We start from the raw sequence: 23,548 nt of genomic DNA, 5'->3' as shown, positions 1-23,548 counted from the left end.
AGTGGTACTTGAGAAATCATTTTAAATACATGTCTGCTTTAAGAGGGTGGTGGCACTTGGAAAGTAATACATTTCATTTATGATTCTTGGAACTGTTTTGCCCACTAGCACCACCTGGGTCATGCATCCCCAGTAGGGCTTTGAAAGGAGATAGTTAGCAATTGCTGTGGTGAAAACCTTCATACCCCAGAAAGCAGAAAGAGCTCTCTTGAGAAGTTAGCACCAGGTAAAACACCGGAGGGTCTGCATCTTGCCCAGAGGAAGAAAAACAAGTTGCTGACATTCCCAGAGTCTGGTCTTTGGCTTGTTATTTCCCCTTGGCCCTGTGTTATAACACATCTCTCCCAGTGGACTTTGTATTTTTTCAATGGTCTTTTAGTGAGGCTTTTGGGGGAGGGGGTGTGTGTGCTAGAGAAAACCACAAGACAACTTAAACAACATACCCAATCCTGGACTATGAGATTCAGAAGTTCATAACTGTAGGATGAGGTGAGAGAAGACAAAAAAACCCATAAAATATATAAACCAAAAAAAGTCTTGCTGCTTCTCTGTCTGCCCAGTCCACTCCTCAGCTCAGACCCTTCTGGGCTTGGGCCATCTAGCTTCCCACTCTGCAATGCTACCTTTAGCAGATACTTTGCAGGTAACAATCATTTTTGGAGGTCACTCCACAACAAAAAGACTTGAGCTACCAAATGTTAGCGAAATACTGTTTCCTTATCCAACCAGACAGGGGCCAAGCTCCATAATTCAAATTTGATCCAGAAAGTATTAATTACACTATGAGTGTACCTCATCTAATGCTCTGCCCTCCTCTTAGCTGTCTTTTACATGAATTCAAAGGACATGTTGCCTTGTTTGAAATAGCACAATGCTATCACGGTATTCTGAAAAGGGGAAAATTTCTGGGCTTTCGGCTCAGCTATCCTAATGTGCCCCGAATTCTGCCTGGCAGGTGGCTGGAGAAGGCAAAGGGGAAACACAAGTGTCTTTCTTGTGGGTTTGAGACAGAAGGGGCATGTATTGAGTCCTCAGTTCATTTCCTTTGGAGATGAGATGAGATTAGCAGTAGTTTGGGGTCATTCTCCCTCTCTAACAGCTGGAATTGAGAGTTAGTCTCACTTCTCCCACCAATGAATTCCTTCTGTGCTCATAGCTATATCACCTTGGAGCACGTAGGGCTGTAGCCTGAAGTATGCAGCTGGCACTTGTGTTTAAAGAAAATATTCAGCCTGCCTAATGTCCAAGGGTGCCAGACCATGGCTTCCACCGCAGATATATTTCTGATGTCAAAGATGAGTACGCAGAGCAGCCTGTTTTGTTCCACTGACTGCCACAGTCCTGAGTAGCAGGAGGTGTAGGAGCATTCATTCTTCTCTTAACTCGAATTGTCAAAGGAAGAGCCTGAGCTCACCTTAGGTATCTGAGCATGCATGTACAACCTCAGAGAGCAACATCTAGGATCTGCAACAAGATTACCCGAGACAGAGAGAAATGATCACATTTGCTCCTAGCAGATCTCTGGGTCGAAGTTTCAAATGCCCTCTGTTGCCCTAAATTACTGCTTAAAATGAGTCACAGGCCTTCATGCTACAATTATTACAACTCCTGCTGCTCTTGTCTAGTTCTGCAGCCCTTCAGAGCGACACATTCAGTATTTACAGGCTTTGAGTACAAAGCTTCCCATGAGGCAGAGGTACCTGAAGCGGAAGAAATGCTGTAATCCCAACAGATCCCAAAAGCTGTACTCTCAGCCTTGGCAAATGAAAAATATTCATGTTTTCCCAGAAATTCAGAGTTTTCAGTGATGTGAGGGTACTAGTATGGAAAGAGCACGAGTTCCAGCTGTGGAACCTGCAAATATGTGCTGACAGCAAAGACAGCCCTCAAGCTCCTTCTCCTGAAAATGTCTTGTCCCACCAATAGCCCATACTCCCACCTTTAGTGATCTATGACTGAGGAAACAACTGCCCACCTGACCGTCAGCAGGTCAGTTAGGAAGGGTCTGTCTAAAGCATCACCTTTTCCCTATCCTGGCAATTTATTCCCCCTGAAAAGCCCAGCTGAAAGGCAGCATCTGTCCACAGCCTACATAAGCTTTTATTTAATTTCCCAATGTGTTTGACTGGCAGAGATGAAGATCAAGCTAATGTTATTGTTTTGAATACCCATGCTTGAAGTACCTGTAACCTGTAAGTGGTATTATAGAGTCAAAGGACTTACGGATTTGTAGGACTTAGGATAAACATGGAACTGTAAGGCAAGATTGGTTTAGGCCCATTTTTTGTCAAGTCATCGACGTCTTTCTTCTCCTCTGCTTTACTTTCAAATTCAACATTGTTCACTGAAATGTGAATTTAAGAAAACAGAAACGAGAGAGTTAAAAATGTATCTGCAGTCTTCACACATCGGGCTGCCTGCAACAGCTGGATATGCAAACAATGCAGCTGGGATAGCAAACAGCCTTTGAATATGTTGATTAAATGTGATGAACAATCATTTGATTATTATCACCACTATTTACTACAGTACGATGTACACTGCAATTATACTCCTTAACTGCTGCACTGATGAGCAATATATCAGAAATGGCCAGGAAACAAAGATGCCCAATGCAGACAAACAAAGAAACCTTACACTTATTTATACAAGAGCTGCCAAGCTGGGAATGGAAATCCCATTCGAAATATCATAAATTATTAGGCAGAGAGGATCAGCTAGGGATCCTTGGAAAGAAAAAAAGACAGTAAGTCTAACCAACCGCGTAATTCTGTATCTTCTCCCATATATCGGTAGCACGATTGGCTTTGGAACGTGTGAAAGAGCAAATTCATAGATCAGCTTTAATAATTTTTGGGCTAAGACTGCTGAACTTCCCAGCATTAGGAACAGAGACTCGGGAGGGACTTCTTGGATCCCCTAGCTCTGTGTCTGCATAGTGCATCCCAGTTTTGGCAGAGGTCCCCATGTATAAAGGTGTCGAGCTCCATCTCACATCAGGTTTTTAACTTACATGATCCCCTTCTAGAAGATTGTTCTGAACCTCATTCCCAAAGGTTAGAAATGCATTCTCTAATTCCCATCATAAGTTTACTTGCAGTGGGTTTATAGGATAATTTACTTATGATAATTTCTAATATATGGAAAACATTTTAGGCTGCAAATTCTCTTCTTAGACAGATATATACCCTTGTCTATTAGTTCACAAGACCTAGAATCCAAAACCCCCACCCACTTATGATGTGTTAGGTGCAGGTTTTTATTACTTTTTATTTTATTTTGCAACAAAATGACATTTCATTATGTGTGAGTGACATGTTCAATAAACTCCTTATTGTATCTCAAGCCAGATACACAGGAAATGGCCAGGAACGAGAGAGGCTGATAAATTGTGATCGACAGGAACTCGGTATTGCAATATAGTAAAATTACCATTTAAGAAAAAAAAAAAAAAGACAAGTTTTGTGTGGCTGACAACACAGTGAAAAAGCATGTAGAGAAACCACTAGCTTTTGGCTCTGCCTCTTGGAAAGCAGAGTCCTGACAGCCTGCAATCTAATGTGGACCTCTTAGATTTCACACTGCAATTCTCCTTGACGTCCCCAGCTCTCGGGACTTCTCTAGACTGTGCCTACACTGCCAGGGATGAGCCACAAGCTGGTCAGAACAGGCTGGTGGTTGCAGAGCAGATCATGGGCACAACGATCTTTGGTCCATCTGCAAATCAGTGTAAATCTATGCTGATAGACCCAAGGCACAGAGCTCCGGAAAAGGACAAACTAGGGTGGATCTGCTGAAACTGAGATGCAGGGGATTGCAAGCAGCTCTAAAATTACACAGCCTGAAGGAACCCAAAGCATCAGGGTCACACGATGGATGCTGTGATACCTGTCTGGACACAAAGGACCTGCTGCTCCACAGTGGGCTCAGCTAATAAGCCAAGAAGAGTGAATTCGGTGTGGGCTTGAATGCAATGCCACTGCCTCCCCCGTCCTTTGCTGAGGGGTCTGTGGCCAGTCAGGCCCCTGGAACACCAGAGGAACTGCAGCACAGCACTGTTGCACTGGTAGCTTGCAGCACAGCAGCAGAGGAAGGTGATAGAGCAGAGGACCTACTCCTGTGCTCACACAAGGTCTTGACTGATTTGCTGCAGAAGTTGCTTAGTTTGCTGCACAGCTCAGTCACAAAACTTTGTTGTTTTTCATGCTCTTTGCACCTTTCCCTTATGGAAATACACGTGGATGCGCTCTGGTGAGCCGTCTCCAGGGAACCTTACATGGTGTCTTCCAGAGTCACCAGCTGACCCTTGTATTTTGGGTTCCTGCAGGCTGCATAAACTGTACAGGTTGTATCAACAACGAGTTCTCCTGCTCACCTATTGCAAGGATGTTGCTGGCCAGGAAAGCCCCAGTCACCAAGCATGTGCTGCTAGCTCCTTGGAAAGTTAACTCTTTTCTGGCAATTTCATAGCAAAAAGCAGGGGAACAAAGGCACTCACTTGGTATGACAGTGGTTTCCCCCGGCGGGGCAGTGATAGTGACAGGGATGTTCACAGTGGTGGTTTTGTCCAGAGGTGGCTGAATCATCCGCGTCACATTCTTCTGGTTGTCAGCATCTTCTGGCTGCTCTGGGACTTTCTGCAGATAGGTGCTGGGAAGGGTGTGCACAGGGACACTCACACTTCCACTAGCCTCAATCTCACACTGGTTCTCCCTGAAGTAGAAAAGCAGACTTTATTAAATATGGCCCAAGAAGGATTTGGAGAACATATGTACCCTGATGCTGCACCTCTTGCTAGGTTTCATAGACTATTTTCTTCATGGAAGTCCTCTGCAGAAAAGCACAGACTGCAGGACAACTTCCTGATAGCACAGTATGTGACCTTTTCCTCTGGGATCTTCTGAACCAACATCCAAGCACAACATTAAGAGAACTGTGCCAATGAACATCACCTGATTCAATTTAATGAGACTCGGAACTAAGGTTCATAAGCAAGGACCACATGGCACTTGCATGTAACAGTGACATTAGCTTTCCAGCATTGGCTGGTTTCTGAATGAATTCTGACATTCTGCTTCTTCATGTTCTCCTGAGGCCTTATTTAAATTTAGTGATTCTCTTTTCCAGACCCAAACCACTCTGTGATGTTGCTGTAAGTGTCTAAATAGCTTCTGCATTCCTCTGCAGCCAGTGTCTATATTTCAGTAAGGAGGAAAGTGAGCTTGTGCACGTGATCAGACTAAACAGTATGCAAAGTGTTTTGAAATTCATCTGAAATGAAGATAATATAGACAGGAAAATTATTATCTCAGTGCCACTCACAGCTCTCCACGGTGACATGAACTCTATTCTAAAGAATCCCAGTGAAATTTCTTTTCCATCAGACTAATAAAGCTGAAAAGGCAATCTATCCTTCTTTATTAACTACTCTAAATGCTGCACGAGTACTATTTTTCTCACTTGACTTACATGAGAATTAAACCAAATGGGGTACATCATTGTTCTTAATGGAAGAAGCCACGTGCGGTAACAACTGGTGATGCAGCTGACAGGTTCATCATAAAAAAACAAACCCAAAGGGCTATAAGCAAGACTGTATGCCATTTAAAAATATGTCCCTCAGAAACTTCCTTCAAAGGCTGTGAAATTTTCTATTCCACGTTGTATCCTAGAGGGTCTGTTGGTATTTGCATGAAGGATATTTCCTTCCTCAAACCTGAGCTATTCTATGGGCCATCAGGGACAAAAATCATCTTTGGGAGCCTCTGTCATTATTGATTTAAGCAAAATGGAACTGCAGGTTATGATGGGAGCTGGTGTGAGTGCGAGGACAACAGCAGGGAACACCATAGGGAGGGAAGTAAGTAACTTCCTGAAATATATCTAGGGTCTCATACCCCCTGAGCTGTCCCAGGGGCAAGTCTGGCCACGCAGCACTCACTCACTTGGGCTGATGATTCCGGTGCTCCTTCTCGCCAGCCTCTCCCTCCTTCTCCCCGTTCTCCTTCTCCACCGAATCGTACGTTGACAACGCCCTGTTCCTGAACCTGTGCCGTCTGTGAGGCTCTTCACCATTCTCACCCTTGGACCCGGGCTCTCCTTCCCGGTTTCCAGACCTCGACCCTCCCCGGTGTCGGGAACGCCGCTCGCTCCTGGCCCCGTTGACTGTCCCGTTGCCTTCCTTGCCTTGCCGTTCGGCAGAGTGCCGGTGAGTCCGATGCCTACGGTGCTCCTTCTCGACACTTTCTTCCACCGACCCTCGGCGGTGGTGTCTCTTTCCCCCTTCCTGACTCCTGTTGCGATCACTTTTCCCTTCCTTACTCCCCCCTTCCACCTCCTTGCTGCGGCTCCTGTGCTGCCTGTGCCGTTCCTCCTTATTATTGGCACCAGATTCCCCATTCTCATCCTTGGTCAAATCACCCTTCTCTTGCTCTCCCAGTTTGTCCTTATCCCGATGCCGGTGGTGCTTTCGTGGAGCTTCTGCGCCATCAGCAGAGCTGACTTTGGTCTGCTCCACCTCTTGCACATCCATGGGGCTCAGCTTGCTGATGTTGTTCCTCCCTTCAACCCTCGGCTCTACCACCAGTGGCCGATCCAAATGAGTCTTCATGTCTGGCCTGATGTGAAGGGTGGTAGCATAACGCACCCGCTCCTCCGGATCCAGCTCATTGTACAGCGCCTCGCAGCTGGCTCGGAAATTGTGCATCCGGATCTGACTGGTCCTCTGCTCCCAAACGGACTTGGATTTGGAGGAGTTCTGCTGCTTGCTAAGGAAGGGAGGAAGGTGAAAAGTTAGTATCCAACTTTGCACCAATTCCCTAAAAAGCAACCAAAAAAAAATAGAGGAAATTTTCAGCTAAGACGGGGGATTAGAGGGTTGAGCCAAAAAAATTATAGGAATGGAGAGAGAATGGCTGGCGGAGAACATGAGCAGTGAAAGCCAGCAGGATCATCAGTGTTAGTTTGCCCCCATACGTGTTAGGCACCATGAAACAAGCCCTCTGGAAAGGAGTTATCATGATTTTTAAAGGTTGGCCATCCCCCTCAAGTATAGTCTGAAGTGTTAAAGTCTCTGCACAAAAAAATCATATAACACAGCCAGAGCTTTCAAACAGCCTAAAAGTCTTCCCCACAATTAACAGCACCTTTCTCCCTACCTGGAAACATCTGGATGAGCAAATTAGCAGTGAGCAAGAGAAGTTAGATTGGCAGGAGGAGCGAGGGGAAATGAAATCTGGCCCTGAGGATCCAAGTCTGTGCACCCTGCCACCAGCCCCTTCCCCTTACAGCCAGCCAGAGGGGTCACCTTCCAGGCTGCACCGCCCCGTCGGGTAATGGCACAGGAGAGCTGTTACACTAAACCTGCAGCATCCTTCTGAGGTGAGGATGGACCATCCAGCCCAAGCATCACCAGAGTCTGGAAAAGTACAGGTAAGAAAGGAAAACTGTGCTGTGTACCATGAAAAGACCACAGGGACTGGGAGACTCACACATAGATGTAGATGTGATAAGAGCACCTTTATCCCATGGAGAGACCTGCTCTTTTATGTCATCTATTATGATGAGGATACCTCCATTTACGTTGCCTTAATGCTTTGATTTTTAGCACAGCACTTGGTTTCTGATCACTACATGCAAATGGATCACCTATCTAGCCAATGCAGTAAGGGAAGGGGTTTTTTTCTTTCCTCCTAAAGATTGCAAGTCAAATTCTGATTTTGCATAAAATCAAAGTAAACCCACTGGATTTCAGGGTGGAGTTCTGGATTTAGCCTGGTAGAGAATCAGCACCCATTTTCTTCCTTAATGAAACTTTTTCTAACAAAGAGAGGAAAATCCTTTTTCTTCCACCAGCCTGCTCAGATGTCCTCAGTGGGTAAGTGAACAACTCGGAAGGTAGAGCCACCCTGCAGGAAGACCTGGATAGGCTGGAAGAGTGGGCTAACAAGAACCTTATGAAGCTCAGCAAGGACAAGTGGAAGGTCTTGCACCTGGGAAAACATAATCCAGGAGTGCAGCACAGACTGGGATCTACCTGCCTGGGGAGCAGCTCTGTGGAAAAGGACCTGGGGGTCCTGGTGGACAACAAGCTCAACATGAGTGACCAGTGAGCTGCAGCGGCAAAGAAAACCAACAGGGTGCTGGGCTGCATCAACAAGGGCATCACCAGCAGAGATAAAGAAGTCATTATCCCACTCTACTCAGCACTTCTCAGGCCACACCTGGAATACTGTGTTCAGGTTTGGTCCCCACTATACAAAGGAGATGTGGACAGGCTGCAGAGGGTCCAGAGGAGGGCCACAAAGATGATCAACAAACTGGGAAGCCTGCCATATAGGAAAGGCTGAGAGAATTGGGTTTGTTCAGCCTGGAAGAAGAGAAGGCTTAGGGTAGACCTTATCACCTGTTCCAGTATTTAAAGGGTGTCTACAAAGATGGAGACTCCCTTTTTACAAGGAGTCACTTGGAAAAGATGAGGGATAACAGCTGCAAGTTACTCCTAGGGAAATTCCTATTGGACACAAGAGGAAAATTTTTCACAATGAGAACAATCAGCCACTGGAATAATCTCCCCAGGGAAGTGGTGGATTCCCCAACATTGGACACTTTGAAGATTCAGCTGGACAGGGTGCTGGGCCATCTTGCCTAGACCATGCTTTTGCCAGAAAGGTTGGACCAGGTGATCCTTGAGGTCCCTTCCAACCTGGTATCCTATGATTCATTTGCCACACATTAGTCTCATCTCTGCAGCCAGAGGGGCTGTGTGGTGCTCACCAACCTTCAATGCTTATCACACAGCCCACAGGGGAGGAAGACTCATTTTCCTTACGTACTTTCTGGGCTCCCTTGACAATAGAAGCAAGCAGCTATTGCGTGTGTATGTGCTGATTTGGACTGTCAGGGTCTGTTGCCATGCGCAGACCCTGGGGGAAGGAGCTGTCGGAAAGACTTTGCTTCTCTGAGCTCTGCTGGGGGATCGGTTCTTTACAGAGGGTGCTGCTGCCTGGTTCTGCTAAAGAGGCAAAAACCTACTTAAACATTCACTGCAGATGGGATGAGGGCACCCAGGTAGATGTGAAGGAATCTGATTTAATGCAGAAATCAGAGTGAGCACAGCTAATCACCAAAACTAAAAATCTACATCCCCCGTTTCCAAGAGGCACATTCTGGACTAATTGTTCAGCAGCTGAGTGTCCTATTTACACCGCAGCAGAAGAATAGGTGACAAGAATCACAGTTCTGTATGCAAAGGATATCAGAATGTACTGGGGACATAGCTGAGAGCCCCATTCACCAAAAATTTCACATCAAAGGGAGAGCAGGCTCCTCATTAGGAGACAGCACCCCTCAAGCTCTCCTAGTGACCCCTGGCACAAGGATGAACAGCCTCATCATAGCAGGCAATAACTTGCCATTTCTTTTTGATTCAACATTATGAAAGATTGAAATGCTATCACTCATCAGCAGATTTACTTGGATTTAGAAGGAATTAATGAGTAACATGCAAAGCCTCTGACTGCCCAAGCCTGCCACAGCGTACAAGGATTTCCCATGAGAAGCCATGTGATCTGCATTTGCAGCTCTCCACAGTCAGCAGAGATGGGCACAGAGGGATGGAGCTGCCTGGGATGGGCATCTTGGGATGTCCTATGCATCCTCTGGGATGGACAGGGTGCCTTGCAGATCTAACTCTGCTAAACCAAACTGGGCTACAAAAATGAACCTTCTCTTTAGCACACAGGCTCAGGGAAACAAGACAGCTTAGGGATGTGTATGTATGTGTGTCTAAGCTCCGAGTGCTGCCTCAGTGCAGGCCAAAAGCATCTGTTCTTAGGAGACATTTCTCACTTCATAATGAAAGTCCTCAGGGCAGGGACCAGTTTCTGTCTTGTGCTTTAAACAGCCAGAGTGTGCTGTCAGCACTGAAGCAATAACTAGTAATAATGAGTTAAAGTTGGGAAGCTGCCCTTACGCTGACTGAAACTTCCAGTTTATCTACAAACCAAAAGCACAGAGAAGAGCACAACCGCCTACTCCCCATGCACCACCCTGTGCTCCATTTCCATGGGACAGGCACCATACAGGGGTGGGAGGCAAAACCCCAGCCTCCCTGCAGAGACTCTCCAAAGTAAAACACACAATAAATCACCAGGCAACTTTCATGGACACAGCATCTCCAACAGTGCCTGCACTGAGCCCATCAAGGCCAAGATATAAAGAAAATCTCCTAAATCACACTGGATGGGGTGAGGAGGAAGGTTGAGGATGAAGGGCTGGTACTCATCACACAGCGCAGGGGAGACACTTAGAACCTGCTAGCTCTGACACAAGATGTATCACTTCAGGAGGGCTTTTTTAGTTGTGTTTCAGTTACACCAAGAACATAAATCAGCCTTTAAATTATCTCTGAGGTGTTAAAGCTTCCATCGAACTTCACTCATGGCTAACTGAAAGGTGCTGTCAGGTACATACACCACTGAGAGCCTGGAGAAACCAAGTAACACACATATTAACTAGGCCTATTTTGCTAAAATCCCTTCCTTAAAACAGACACTGACATTATGGAGTTGAATTTCTCAGCATCTAGAAATGAGATGCACCCTTAACGTTGACAAAAGTAGCAGATGTGATTGCCAAAAGACTACAACACGCACCCACCCACTGGTTTTGGTTACTAACAAGTCAAAGAGCAGGAGTTTTGGAAGTAATGACTGCATCCTTTCTTCTTTCTACATGAAAAGACACACCCCCCTCCCAAAAATAAATATCAGAAAATATATGAAACGCAGTAAAAACACAATCAGGAAAATGTGAAGCTTGCCTGCAAGTTCATTATCATATTCAAACCAGTCAAGAACATCAGGAGCCCATGTCAGTGTGCATAAAGTCTGCTGCAGGAAAATGGAAGTAAAGCAACTGAGCAGGTTGGTCCCTCTGGAACTTTAGGGTTTTCAGAGCGCAAGTGGCTGCAACTGGAGGGAAGGTGTTGTCTGCTTGTCCAATTAAATTTATCTGACTTTCACTTTCTACAAGTTCCCACAGCAAATGAACATGGACATATGGGACAGCTTCTCCTCTCCCGTTGTTCTGCTGTACATTTTTTGCAGAGGAGAGCTTTTGAACTTATTTATGGCACAACAGGAATGTCACCATAAAAGAAAACACAGTTTCATTACAACTGCCTGCCTAAGAGGATACGGTACCTATGGACACAACATGAAGAACTGCAGAAGAGATGGAAAAACATAGACAGGGCAAAATAATTTCCTCTGCTTCCTTCAGTGTTTGGTCCAGTTAATTATTGAGGGCTGCATGAATTGGGGCAGACACAAACCATCTACAGCACAAGCATGTTATGCTGCAGCACAGCAGGACTTGTCCAAACTGATAAAAAATGAGCCTTTGTGATAACAAATATTTTTTCCACAAGAGAAAACTATCTATTTATGAAGCCAGCTCCTTATCTGAAATCCTGTTCACTGTTTGCTTCTAAAAATCCTTCTGAATCCATTAAGAAAATTACAATAATCACTTCTGATTTACAGACAAAGTACAAAGATTAACATTAATTCACTTTCTTTACAATTACTTCCCATCTCTATTTTCTGTCAATAGAATTATTTCAAACTCTTTGAAGGGTACTGGCAATATACTCAGTCTTCAGGTCCTCTAGGCTTTAAATGTGTAGTAGATATTACTGCTAATATACTTCTCTGAGTAGCTCCACTGGTTTTGCTTGGATTAAGAAGCCAGCAGTCAACTCCTGCCTGTGGCTAGAAAGGAAATCATACAATTCACGTAGAATCAAACAAAATTCATATTAATGAATCAGTGACTAATACTGGTATAAATAAAAAATGCAACCAGTCACTGTGTAGATTGTTCAAGAAAGGAAAACATATTTTTAGTCATATTCTATTCTTAGAGTGTTCCTTGATGATTAAAGATTTTGTTATCATAACCTTTTAAAACACCGCTTCAGTTAATGGCACTTTGCCTCCCAGAACTACTGGTTTAATCAGCTACATAAATGCAATCCTTAAAAACTTTGCTTCAGTAAATAATGAACGAAAGCTGACTATGAACATCACAATTTGATGTTAAAAATACCAGCATATTAGATTGTGGGTATGAAAGGATATGTTCTGATTGCAGATGAAAGGGAATTTCTTGTTAAAAAACAATTTTAACAAAAAATACCATGCAAAAAACCTTTCCACTAAAATCATATTTACTGTTCATAACTTGGAGAAGCTCTCTCCACGTTTCAATTTTCCACTTGAAAAATACGATGAAGCGTTTTAGTTTGGGATAGGCATGCACAAAGCAGAATGTTTTATCTCTGTTTAGTTTGATAAAACAATTTTCTTTCAGATGAACTCACCACTAGTGTTTAAATTTGCTTTGCCAGTGACCCCAGGTGTTGCCGCCTGGATGCTTCAGCACCTTTTCTTCTTTATGAGCCACATCTCCTGCCTGAGCTCTCTCGGGAGATGCACTGTGCTCTCCCAACAAGATGGTGCATCACGGGAACACCATTACCAAGGACTGTTGCAGAAAAGCTGCCCAGTCTCTTCCAATATTATTTCTGAATTTGATTTTGGCTTTATATATTAGAATTTTGGATATTGCAGTTTCTCAGAAAGAAAACATTTTCTTTCATAATATTTCTCCTAATGTCTCTTAGCTAGAAACTCTAAATTTTGAACATGGTCTAAGCCTAATATAATACTGGCTGTATATCACACCCTTACGGTTCAGAAACTTGCTACTGAAATTTGAAATGTCTTTCAAACCATCATAGATGCCAATTTATTAGATCAAGAAAGTTCACTAAATGCAACATTTTGATTTTTTTCAATATTATCATCCTCAGATTGAATTTCTACTCCCTTTTCCTGCTCTTTTAGACAATTTGGAGAACTGCAGATACAGGACATGCTGACCACAGGTAATTGGTCTCAGCAGGAGGAAGAAGCCGAGATGCCAGATGGGATGGAGCTGAGCACCGCTGCAGGTCTTTCGGGAGCTGCTGAGCACATGGGCATTTGGCCAGCGTAGAGCCAGAAAGTTTCCAAGGTGCGTATCAAAACAAAATTCAGGAAAGAACTTGTGCTTTGCTACCACTCCCATGAGGTGTCCATGGCCACAATTTCCTAAGAGCAGCAGAAATCATTACATACTGCTGCTGCTTAGAGTTTGAAGACAGCTGCACCACTTGGTTTTGTACAGCTCTGAATGATGCAAAGTTCAGCCAAGCCAAAGCTTCCTGGAGGTAACATAGGAAAAGTTTTACTGCTTTCAGCTTTTTTTGTAACAGAATGATTTTGCTCAACCATAACTGACCATCCTGCATGCTGCTCTCTATTGCTCTAATAAGAAGGATTTTCTAATTGTTTTTGTTAAAAGTGCATCACATACTAATCCCAGAAGTATAAATATGAGGCTTAGCTTTATGCACATTCTGATCTTAAGAAAATGCCAGAAAATATTTATTCTGTCTCAAGTGATATTGCTATCGTTAGTCACAAGATCCTTTTTCAGACCTCAAGACTTGTTTGGTATTTCAGTTATGAGTTGTGATCAAATAATTGCATCCTTGGTAATAAATAACAGGGTGAGAGAATTAAAAGCAAAACAAAAACGTGAAAGTTAAAAGCCACATCGCTACGGCTTGATTTAACAGAAAACACACTGAGGTTAAATATGTGGAACCATTAAGTTCTCCTAAAATCCAGTCAAATTACATTTACTTTAAATTATTTTTTTCCTCTGAAGTCTTCAAGTCACGCTCTCCGGAAGACATTCTGGCAAATACACTGCAATGGCCCAGACCAGACTGTTATGGCCAAAATCCCACCGTGAGCTCCAGGGTTGTGATAAAAAACAAGACAACACACATCAGGGAATGAAGTCACAGCCCCCTGTTTTGCACTATAAGGATGGAAATAAAGCAGATGGCCCAGACAGTGAATATACAAAAGCAAGCGATAGAGATCAAGAACAATTTGGGTTCTTGGATGGCAAATGACAAATTCATCCTGGTAGAAGATATTTAAGCTTTTTCATTTCCTTCTGCCATGCTATCAGCTTGTCTACAGCTGGATGGATGCAGCAGAGACATGCTGTGATGCTTGGGGTGGAAAAGAAAGAGCTGCTCTAAGAAAACCAAGTTTTGTTCTGGAAAAAAAAAAAAAAAATCTGTGGCAGGTGCAGGTGTTCAGCACTTCTGGAAAAAAAATCCCCATCTTGTGAAACACTGGCTTTTGCTTTATTTACCATTCTAGAAAATGCCTTAAGAGCATGCCATTTTTCATGTCCAAGCAATGACTGACACCTCTGGCTCCTATTAGAAATAAACAATAAACAATAGCAATACAAAGAAAACCTCAAGTTACTAAACGCACTGTTCTGGATTTCATCAGCCATTGCAGTATAAGGATTCATATGAAAATTCAACACCCCATAACTTAAATATATACTATTGGAAAAACACAACATAATTATTCACTTAGCTGTGTGTCATCACCTATGTACATATAAATTAGTTAACAATTTCAGTATGTATTTTAGATAAACGCTGATCTACTTAAAGAAATAGAGCGTATCTGTATTTAATTACCTCTCTTCAGTGAATTAAAAATGTATTTCCTACTGCTTGCAATGCTTGTATCATAAATTTGTTATATCATGAAAGGCTGGAATTAGCACAAGAAAATGACTCACCTTGATTTTTTTTTTTTTTTTTAAAGAAACTAACTCCAGTATTTTGTCCTTAGTTTCTTACCAATTTAGATTTTATTTTGTTTTTAATAATCAAAGAATGAACATGGGAAAAACCCAACCCTCTGTATCTAAAAAATTTTTGAACAAGTTTTGTTCTTTCAGAACAGATGACCATAGTTTTACAGATCCGGGTTCTTACTGGTATTAAAAGCACATGGTATTTTATGCTGTTTGAGCAACTTAAGGGAGAAAAAGGAACAGGGATTTTTTTGCACCTTTTAAAAGCTCTTTTTGATTAGTAGATTACTGTTCAACTTTCATCTGTGCACAAAAATTAGACCACTTATCTATTCAGCATAATTACAGCAATAGCACTCACAGTGGGTAGAAAAAGAGTGATATAAAAGCATCCCGAACCTGTACTAATATTCACCCAGGGAATGGGAGTCCACAGCACCTGCATGGCCCTAAGAGGAGTCATTCCAGTTTATCTATTTGAATTTAAAATAAAAATTACGTTTCTAACCATGACATTCATACTGAGTCAATAATACCTTCAGATGTCTCTACACTTCAGGGGGGCTCTACTGATGCTCTGTGATGGTTGGTACTTTTATACATAGCACACTGTTATGGGGTACAGTCATTTAGTTAATCAAAACATGGAGTTTTGCTGGGGAAATGCTCTTTAGATACCCACAGAAAAGAAAATGCACACTCAGCTCATCTGTCAAAACCAGCCCCGGTTTGCATAGGAAATTACAAATTACTGCCCAGACAGTGCATAGAAATGTTAAAGAGGATGAGAAACCTCAGTTACAGCTTTTTGCAGTAAAAATTTATCCTGTTCAGAGAACAGATGTGAGTCATACCAGCAAAAGAAACCTCTATTATACTGTCTCTATTGCTGCTGGGGAGTTAGCAACAGACCTAAATGGCAAATGCTTCCAAAAGTGGGCAAATCCTCCTTCCAAGGAGGATTTTAGTACCTACACTTTGCTTTCATCCTTTTAAAATGCAGCTCTGTCTCTGGAAGTTTGGAAAAGGGGCCAAACTCTTCATTCTTTCAAGGCTTTATTCCTAATTGTGCAAAAACTGCCTCAGACGGGTTTAGTGCAACTTCTACTGGAGGAAATTCAAGTGTTGAGGAGAAGGCAGCTCAGCAGCACCTCTCCTCCATTAACACCTTCAACCTTCCCCTCCCTCCTGCCAGGGTAAGGCGGGGTGAGAGAGACCCAAAGGGCAACAGACCTCCCTCTGCACCTTTCTGCCTGTCAAGAGTCTCAGCAGCCAGGAAATGCATTGGAAGATATGAGCCAAAAGATGCCTTGGTCTCGTTTATTCACCTAATTTTCACTGTCCCAACCCTGTGAGATCTCAGACCTTAGCACAGACATGTCACACCGACTTTTGCTAGTTGCAAAAATTCAATCTTGGTCACAAAAGCTAAACTTACACATTGTATCAATGTATTTTTAATACAAACATGTCAAGGACCCCCAAAACACTCAGAGAAAAAGGAAGATGTCAGGAAGCTGGTGGAAAACCTCCTTTGTTTCACCGTGCCTTTGGTACCTGCTATGGTGCACGTAAGGACAAACCCATGTGTGTTTGAATTGCACTTACTTGTCTCTCCAAAAGCATTAAAGAAGAAAGATAACGTCAAACGGTAAAAGTATAACCCAAAGCAAAGACACTAAGATGGGTTGATGAGAAGCTGATGACAAGTTTTGTTGTATTAGTCAGCAGGGAACAGTGGTATTTTCTACAAACCTGCATCTGTGTCAAAGCACACCTGTGATTCACAGCAAAGCCAGCAAGATTTGTTTGTTAGGAAGTGCATGGAGTGAATGGAAGGTCTACCACTGTGTTCGCTCAACCACAGGTACATAGGAGCTTGCTGAGTGCCTCATTTTTACAGTATCTGTAGCTTTAAGCCCCAACTTGAGAAGGTTAGAGAGCACAGGCATAACTAGTGCTCTCATAAGTATAAGTTTCCCAAGGATGTTTATGCAGTTTTCCAATTTGGTCTCACTTGGGCCCCATTTCCAGAAGTTTCTTTTAAAGTCCTCCTCCAGCTTTCATTTAAAGAGTGCACTCATGGTGGGCCCCTGTTCTCCTATTGAACCATAAGTGCAAACACTGGTGGAACATCAAAGCCATCAGCCCAGTGCATAATAAACACAGAGAACAAAAATACAAGTGAGAACAAGACGAACCATCAAATGAGAGCAGACAGAAGAGGGAAAATAGTTAAGGAAGGAACAAAGGAAAATATGAGGATAGGAGAAAAATGAAAGAAGGGAAAAAAAGGGGGGGAAAAAAAAGATCACAGTCAATGTATGAAACACTACAGAGTTGCTCACGATCAAATCACAAGCATTATATGGCAATGTCATACACCTTCCAGTCCTTCCACCATATGTTGGTCTGGAGGCTTTCCACAATGATGGAAATGATTTTTGGAAAAAACAAGGGTGGGAGTGAAGGCATCAGGAGAAGGGGAAAGAGGGAGGTTTATAAATATAGAGATATATATCATAAATCCATTTACTGAATATTGTAACAGAGAGCAACTCACGGTGAATTTACGCTGGAGACTGACGAGCTGCGAGATACAGTACCTCGAGTTTGCTTTACAAAACTGCACATGCAAAAACAAAACAAACAAAGAAAACAAAAAGTGAGAAAAGAAAAAAAAAAAAAAAAGAAGAGAAGAGAACCCATAAAAGACATCGGGAAGAGACTCATACAGGCTGTGTCCTATTGAATGCAGACTGCAGCGTGCATCTTGGTAGGAGACCAGGCAAGCTTCAGAAAGTGTGGAAGCCACAGACACACCACCTTCTAGTTAACAAGGAAACAACCAAAGAATCAAAATGGAACCAAAAGGGAAAAAAATTAAAAGGTGAACCAAAAGCCACATGATGACATTAGGACTTTATGCCTCCGTATACTATACTCACACAAAACAAGTCCTCCACAGAAGCCATCTCTAGGACCTCAGGGTAGAGGTCTTTGTAGAAACAGGTGGTGATTGCTTTTACAGCTGTGCTGCAAATAACTTCCGAGGGGGAGCAGGATGCTACTCCTGCTCTGGCCCTGTGTACAAGGAAGAAGTCAGCACAGCGAAGAGCATGGGCTGCCGTTAGGACCCTGGGCCTGCTGCAAGGCTGCTTCTCCTCTGTCCCTGCCTCAGATTTGCTCTTCAGAGGCACCTACCTCTCTCCTCTGACAGGCATGGGGATGTGCCTGAGCTCAGACTGTCCAAATACGGCTCACCGTGTCTAAGAACCACAGGTCTGCTGCAGCTGAGGCAGGGCATTACACTTTATTGAACGGAGCTTGTTTCAGTTCACAAGTAATTTTGTAGATTCTCCTCCATCCAGTGTTTGTATAAACACCATTATACGTGGGGGGTTCTAAATACAGAAATCTCTGACTTACACAGAAAGAGTTTATTCTTCCTTTGGCAGGGAATCTACAGAAAATTCTAAATATCTTGATAGATCTTGGCTTGAGGCACTAATTTTTTCATAGTTATAAACAATAATTTTTATAAATCTACATCATCCAAAGAACCCTCCCAAAGACTGAAAATAAAATCCCTTCACCTCCTGAATTTGCCTTTTCAGTTGCAGCATTTTTTCTCCTGCTTCCATGAGAGTTTTAATCTTTTAACAATACTAGCAAACCAGAAGGTACAGTTAAAATCTAATGTTCTTTGGATATAAGTAGAGTTTTAAATATACATTTACTTAAAATTAATGGATTATTCTGAACAGAAATGTTGGCCCAGGTAAAGTATATAACACAACAATCCAGAGATCAAGAAACCTGGAACGAATATAAGAGAAATTATGAAAGGCATCATAAAAGTTTTGCCTGGAGCAAATAATCTGCTGAACAGTCAGGTAAAGTATTTTACTTAAACTTCAGTATTCCTGCATTTGTACCATGCCAAATGAAATGGAAGCAGGAGTCAAAGTGGGGTGGGCATGCCCTGCTTGCTTGCCAAAAATAATTATTGTTTCCAGGTTGCTCAAGCTGGGGACCCCTTTCTTTGGCTGGATGCTGAACCCCCAGGATGTCAGCTAAAACCTGCAGAGAAATAGCTCTTGACTGTATAAATGCCTCAAGCGTAGGTAAGAAATTTATTGGGCAAAACAGGTGGAAAACTCACGATGGAGGAGAATGTACTGGGCTGCCCTAATTTACCTGAAAGTCAGCACCAACACTGTGCAATACCTGTGGAAATTTTGTTTTTAATTGCTGAAAGCAGATCTCAACATCTCTCGGCAGGAGGCTTGAACGAACCTTTCTGTTTATCCCTGCCTCGTTTGGTGCAGTGCAGAATGGAGGCCACGCTCTGATCCTGCCAAGTATCCTTGTAACCTGGCCAGCCAACGTTATGCAAGTCCTGCAGCACTCCAGGTTCACTCCTCTGCTCCCATTGCTGGAGTCTGCTTTTTTGAAACCATAAATTTGACTAAATTTGTGCTGGAACTGCAGGGTGTAAAGCCACAAAGCAAAGACAGCCTCCTTTTCCAAATCAAAATGACAGAAATACTTGAGCTTTGCTCAATGCTACTTACCATCCATGAGGGACAGAGTACAAGAGAGTGTCTTTAGGTGTAGCTGAGTCACCGTTACACCAACAGCAAGGGTAAAAAGGTAAGCTAACGGGAGGAATCACAGTACCTCACACATCAACACACTTCAGGGGAAAAGAGAAAGGGAAGAAATCACAAGCCAGCAAGAGAAGAAGAACACTTCTTCTAATCTACACATCACCCACCACAGAACGTTTTATGGGCTGGGTATTCAGGCATACTTCTTGCTGGTTCCTGTTGGGTACCAACAGCCCAACAGGGATTTGAAAACAGACCACAGTATTCCCAAGGCAAAAGGAAAATATGGAACCTCTGAGATGGAAAATGTCCTGGAGAAACAGAACAACTCCACCCCCTTCATCCCCAGAGCTGTACAAAAGGGACAGATCACTCTGAGAAGTCACTGTGAAATGATGTGCCACCTGTATTTGCTCTTGGCACTTTTCTAATGAGTAGTCAACTTGCTCACGTTAACCTGTGGGCATGCAATTAAAATCTAAACTGCTTTGAACAACCACGTGAGGGACCAGCAGAAACCACTCAGAGCCTGGAGAGAGGCAGATGTCTTTAGAGGTCGGAAGGTTGTCCTGGGAAGCACATGTAGCTTTGAAAAACGGCAGTGGGCAGTTCTATAGACTGTGTTTAGGTCTGGTGCCCACATTGCATGAACTGTCTCTGCCACTGTCAATGAAGTTTCATCCACCACACCTGGGAAGTTCTCCTCCCATCCAGAATTCACACCCTATACCGATGCTTAAATAATTTCCTTGGGTCTGGCTACAACTGTAACCCATTACTACCCGGAATTTAAAAAAAGCCATAAGTAACAAAATGCAAAAAGTTTCACTCAGCATGACTTCAACATAACTGCCTGGCAGGTTCCTACAAATTTAGCATTTGTTTGCTGTTGTGATTGTTATTTTAAGACTTTTCCTAAGAAAAGGTGAAGAGAGGTCACTGGAAAACACAAGGGCTCTGGGTGCTAGGGGAGCCACAGCTCGTGTCCTCTCCGGCTGGTCTGCTGGCCCACGCTGGGCTGGGTGTGCTTATTGCAGCCCCTTTTGTACGTGCCATTGGTGCATCTCTGGAATAGGAAAGGCGGAGGAGGAACTCAAACGTGGGGAGTTCAGGCTTCAAATTAGGCAAATACAGAAAATAAACCCATGTTTGCATTGGGGTCTTTGTCTGACACCCGGGAATGAGCCTGACAGCTCTCCCTTCCACGGGCACCTTTACAGCAGCATCGTGAAGTGCTTTGTACATCCACTGCCTGCGTCATTTCCCCCTTGTCCCCCCTCCTCCATTCTGACCGCCGAGGAAGCTGCACCAATGGTTTGCTCTAAAGACCCATCAGTCTGTACAGTCGCTCAGTTCAAGAGGCTGAGTGGTTTAAATGTTGTACGAAACAGAGGGTCTTAAAGACAATGCTGGGCAAACAGAACAAACCCAAAAACTCACCTCCAGAAACAACAAAGCAAGGAAAATGCTAAACAGAAAACAAACAAACAAACAAACAAAAAAAAAAATCACAAAAATAAGAACGAAACAATGGGCTCAAATTAAAATGCAATAACACATGTTAAACATATATTCTGTTTTAAACCAAACATCGCATCAATGACAAAAAAACAACGTACCATCCTAGCTTTTAATCCTGAAAAACCACAGAAGAAAAACGCCCATTCAGGGTAGAGTTCACCAGGTGAAAAAACAAACTGTGGTCAGACAAATCTGTTTGTTAAGTCCCTTTGGTGGAACAAAAGATAAACCATAGAAATCCTGGGAGATTGATGAAGTAGGAGCTATGAACCACATACAGGTAGAATATTGTAGTAAAGCACTCTGAGTCAGTTGCAAGATAGATGATATCTTGACGCCACTGTAATAATATTTATTAAAACTGATTCCCATGACACTGTAGCACTTCACCATCTATCAACCACAAAACAATTCGTGGCTCACACAGCAGCCGGCTGCATCTGTAAAGGTGAAGGTGGCTCTTCGGACCCTCCAAGCAGGCTGACACGCTAAATAAGCAACTAGTTTCTTATGCCTAGGAAATGACATTTTGCAACTGATGCAATAAATTGAATATTTCCTGGAAGAGAGGCTTGGATGACAGAGGTGAGCAGAAGAACTGGTGCAGATAAACTGCAGACGCAGGAGCATACAAACCGCAAGTGCACGCTCTATTAGCACAGGAAAAATGAGCAGATACCACACTACAGAGTATGGAATGGCCTGGAAGGAGGCTCGGGGGAAGATACACACTCTCAGTCCTTGACATAGGACTGACAGGGGAAAGAAGCAAAGAGCAAGAATAGCACCTTGTCAGTGAAACAGCAGAGGACCCGATATGGTTTTCACCAGACTCAGCCCCAGGACAGCTTTATCACCCCTGTGGGAGGTGGACAAGCATGCTGGGAACATGAACATCGTGACTAAGGAAATGCAAGTCACGGTGCCCTCTGCTAACACCAGAGAGACCTGTTTTGACTGATGCAGGTAGAGAAAAATTGATGTTGTCAGAACATTGACCCTGTTGTTACAGAAATTAATTTTCATATGTTATGAAAAAAAAAAATCAAATCATCAAACTAAAAAATATCCCTTAGGAGAAAATAAAAATAAGAACTGATAGGGTAGACCCACCTTTGCAGAAGGCCTTTAGCAGCTCAGTCACCGTTTTTCCCAGCCGCTGCTCACCACCCGCTTAAGGGTACCCAAGCCCTACAGGTGTTTGCTTTTTGTGATGATATTTCCATATGCCAAATATCCTGTTTCCAAGCACGCCCGGACTTTTTCCATTCTTGGCATGTCCAGCTCTGAATTGCCTCAGAGGCTTGATCTGACAAGTCTTGCCATCAACATGGCATCTGCTCCATCTTAAGGACCACTGTGTAGTTTAAAAGCATAGGAAATGAAGTAACGAGGTACATTTGGCTGCCAGCCATGGGTCCCTGTCATTAGCCCTACTGTATTGGATAGAGAAATGTAAGGAGTGGGTGCTGCTAACCTGAAAGCTGTAGCTGCTAAGCCCCTTTGGAGTTCATTATGGATGTATTTATGTGTTAAACAAATTGCTTTGGCATGCATTCATTAAATATATTTGGCTCATGAGCCAGCAATCCATCCACACACCTATTTCTGTCTTAGAAAACACCTGACTTCTCCCTTGCCTTTTCCTCTATGTCATTATCCATTCGGTCATCAACCATTGACAACGTGGTTTTTTTCCAAACTCAAGCCCTGTGAGCTTTCTGAATGGCCTTGTAAGCACCTCACTGGCACTAAAGCAGAGATAACAAGAAGTCACGCGACAGTTGTTAGATGATGGCTCCTCCACAGCATGCACGATGTTGCAGTGGTTAGATGTGGGAGCGATCGACTGCACCTTCAAATGTGCTCATTTGTAATCCTGATTACCTGCCTGGACAAATGTGGCAGGTAGGGATACAGTTTGAGTCAAAATAAGCAGAAATCCTCAATTTTGTACTCACTTTCAATTGTGGTCACAAAACTGGCCCTGCGATATTGAAAACCAGGTGAAAGCCTGGTGAAAAATCATGGAATAAGGTTATTTTAAGCAACTAACAATGTGGTATGAAATCTTAGCTCCATTGAAGTGGGTTTTTTTCCGATTTCTAAGAAATCTTCACATGCACTATGCTTTTCATTGAAAAAGAAGAAAATATGCTTCATTATCTTGCATTTTAAAATAACAGTACCAGGAATTTCATCAAAGAACAAGAGCAAATATCCTCATTTAACTTCTTTTCAAGACTCAACAGGAAATCACTGTAAGAAAAGGATTATATTTAAAACCAGCAAACAGACACAGCATAAATAGGAGCTGATTAAAGCAGTAATGGCAAAATAAAATGGTAAGAAGAATAAAATAGTCAAATTAATAATATTATTTTCCTTCACATATAATGAACTGGCTCCATTTGGCCTATTGTCTTTGATGAAGTGGATTAAACGCCCAGTAACAAGGGTCTCAAGAGATTTACACTGAAGGAACAAACAGGGATTCTGCTGCGTTTCAGATACTTTGCAATAAAATTGAACAGGAAATTTCTTTTTCTATGCTCTAGCTTTTCCAGGCTTTGGAGGTCTCCCCTGCAAAAGGGGTCTGGAAAATATCAGCAGCTCTCAGTAAAATGCACGACAAAATTTTTTGATGCTGGTAGTCCTGATGCTAAAAT

General features: G+C 43.0%; 1 protein-coding gene across 13 annotated transcripts in view; it reads right to left on the bottom strand.

Moving 5' to 3' along the window:
* Positions 1-23,548, bottom strand: part of CACNA1B (calcium voltage-gated channel subunit alpha1 B) — a 311,698-nt gene that overhangs the window by 81,196 nt on the left and 206,954 nt on the right. For 8 of the 13 annotated variants that reach the window (XM_074890983.1, XM_074890985.1, XM_074890982.1 and 5 more), the window contains 4 exons: positions 17,309-17,371; positions 5,946-6,767; positions 4,499-4,713; positions 2,224-2,344 (listed from right to left, as the gene is read on the bottom strand). In XM_074890983.1, the coding sequence (XP_074747084.1) occupies positions 2,224-2,344; positions 4,499-4,713; positions 5,946-6,767; positions 17,309-17,371 (1,221 nt within the window). The remainder of the gene's footprint in view (positions 1-2,223; positions 2,345-4,498; positions 4,714-5,945; positions 6,768-17,308; positions 17,372-23,548) is intronic. The other 5 variants (XM_074890994.1, XM_074890987.1, XM_074890989.1 and 2 more) reach the window with 1 other exon arrangement.

This window comes from Strix uralensis, chromosome 21 (genome assembly GCF_047716275.1).
Source record: "Strix uralensis isolate ZFMK-TIS-50842 chromosome 21, bStrUra1, whole genome shotgun sequence".
Taxonomy (NCBI): domain Eukaryota; kingdom Metazoa; phylum Chordata; class Aves; order Strigiformes; family Strigidae; genus Strix; species Strix uralensis.
The sequence above is the reverse complement of the archived record's forward strand: the minus strand, read 5'-3'. Positions and strand labels throughout refer to the sequence as shown.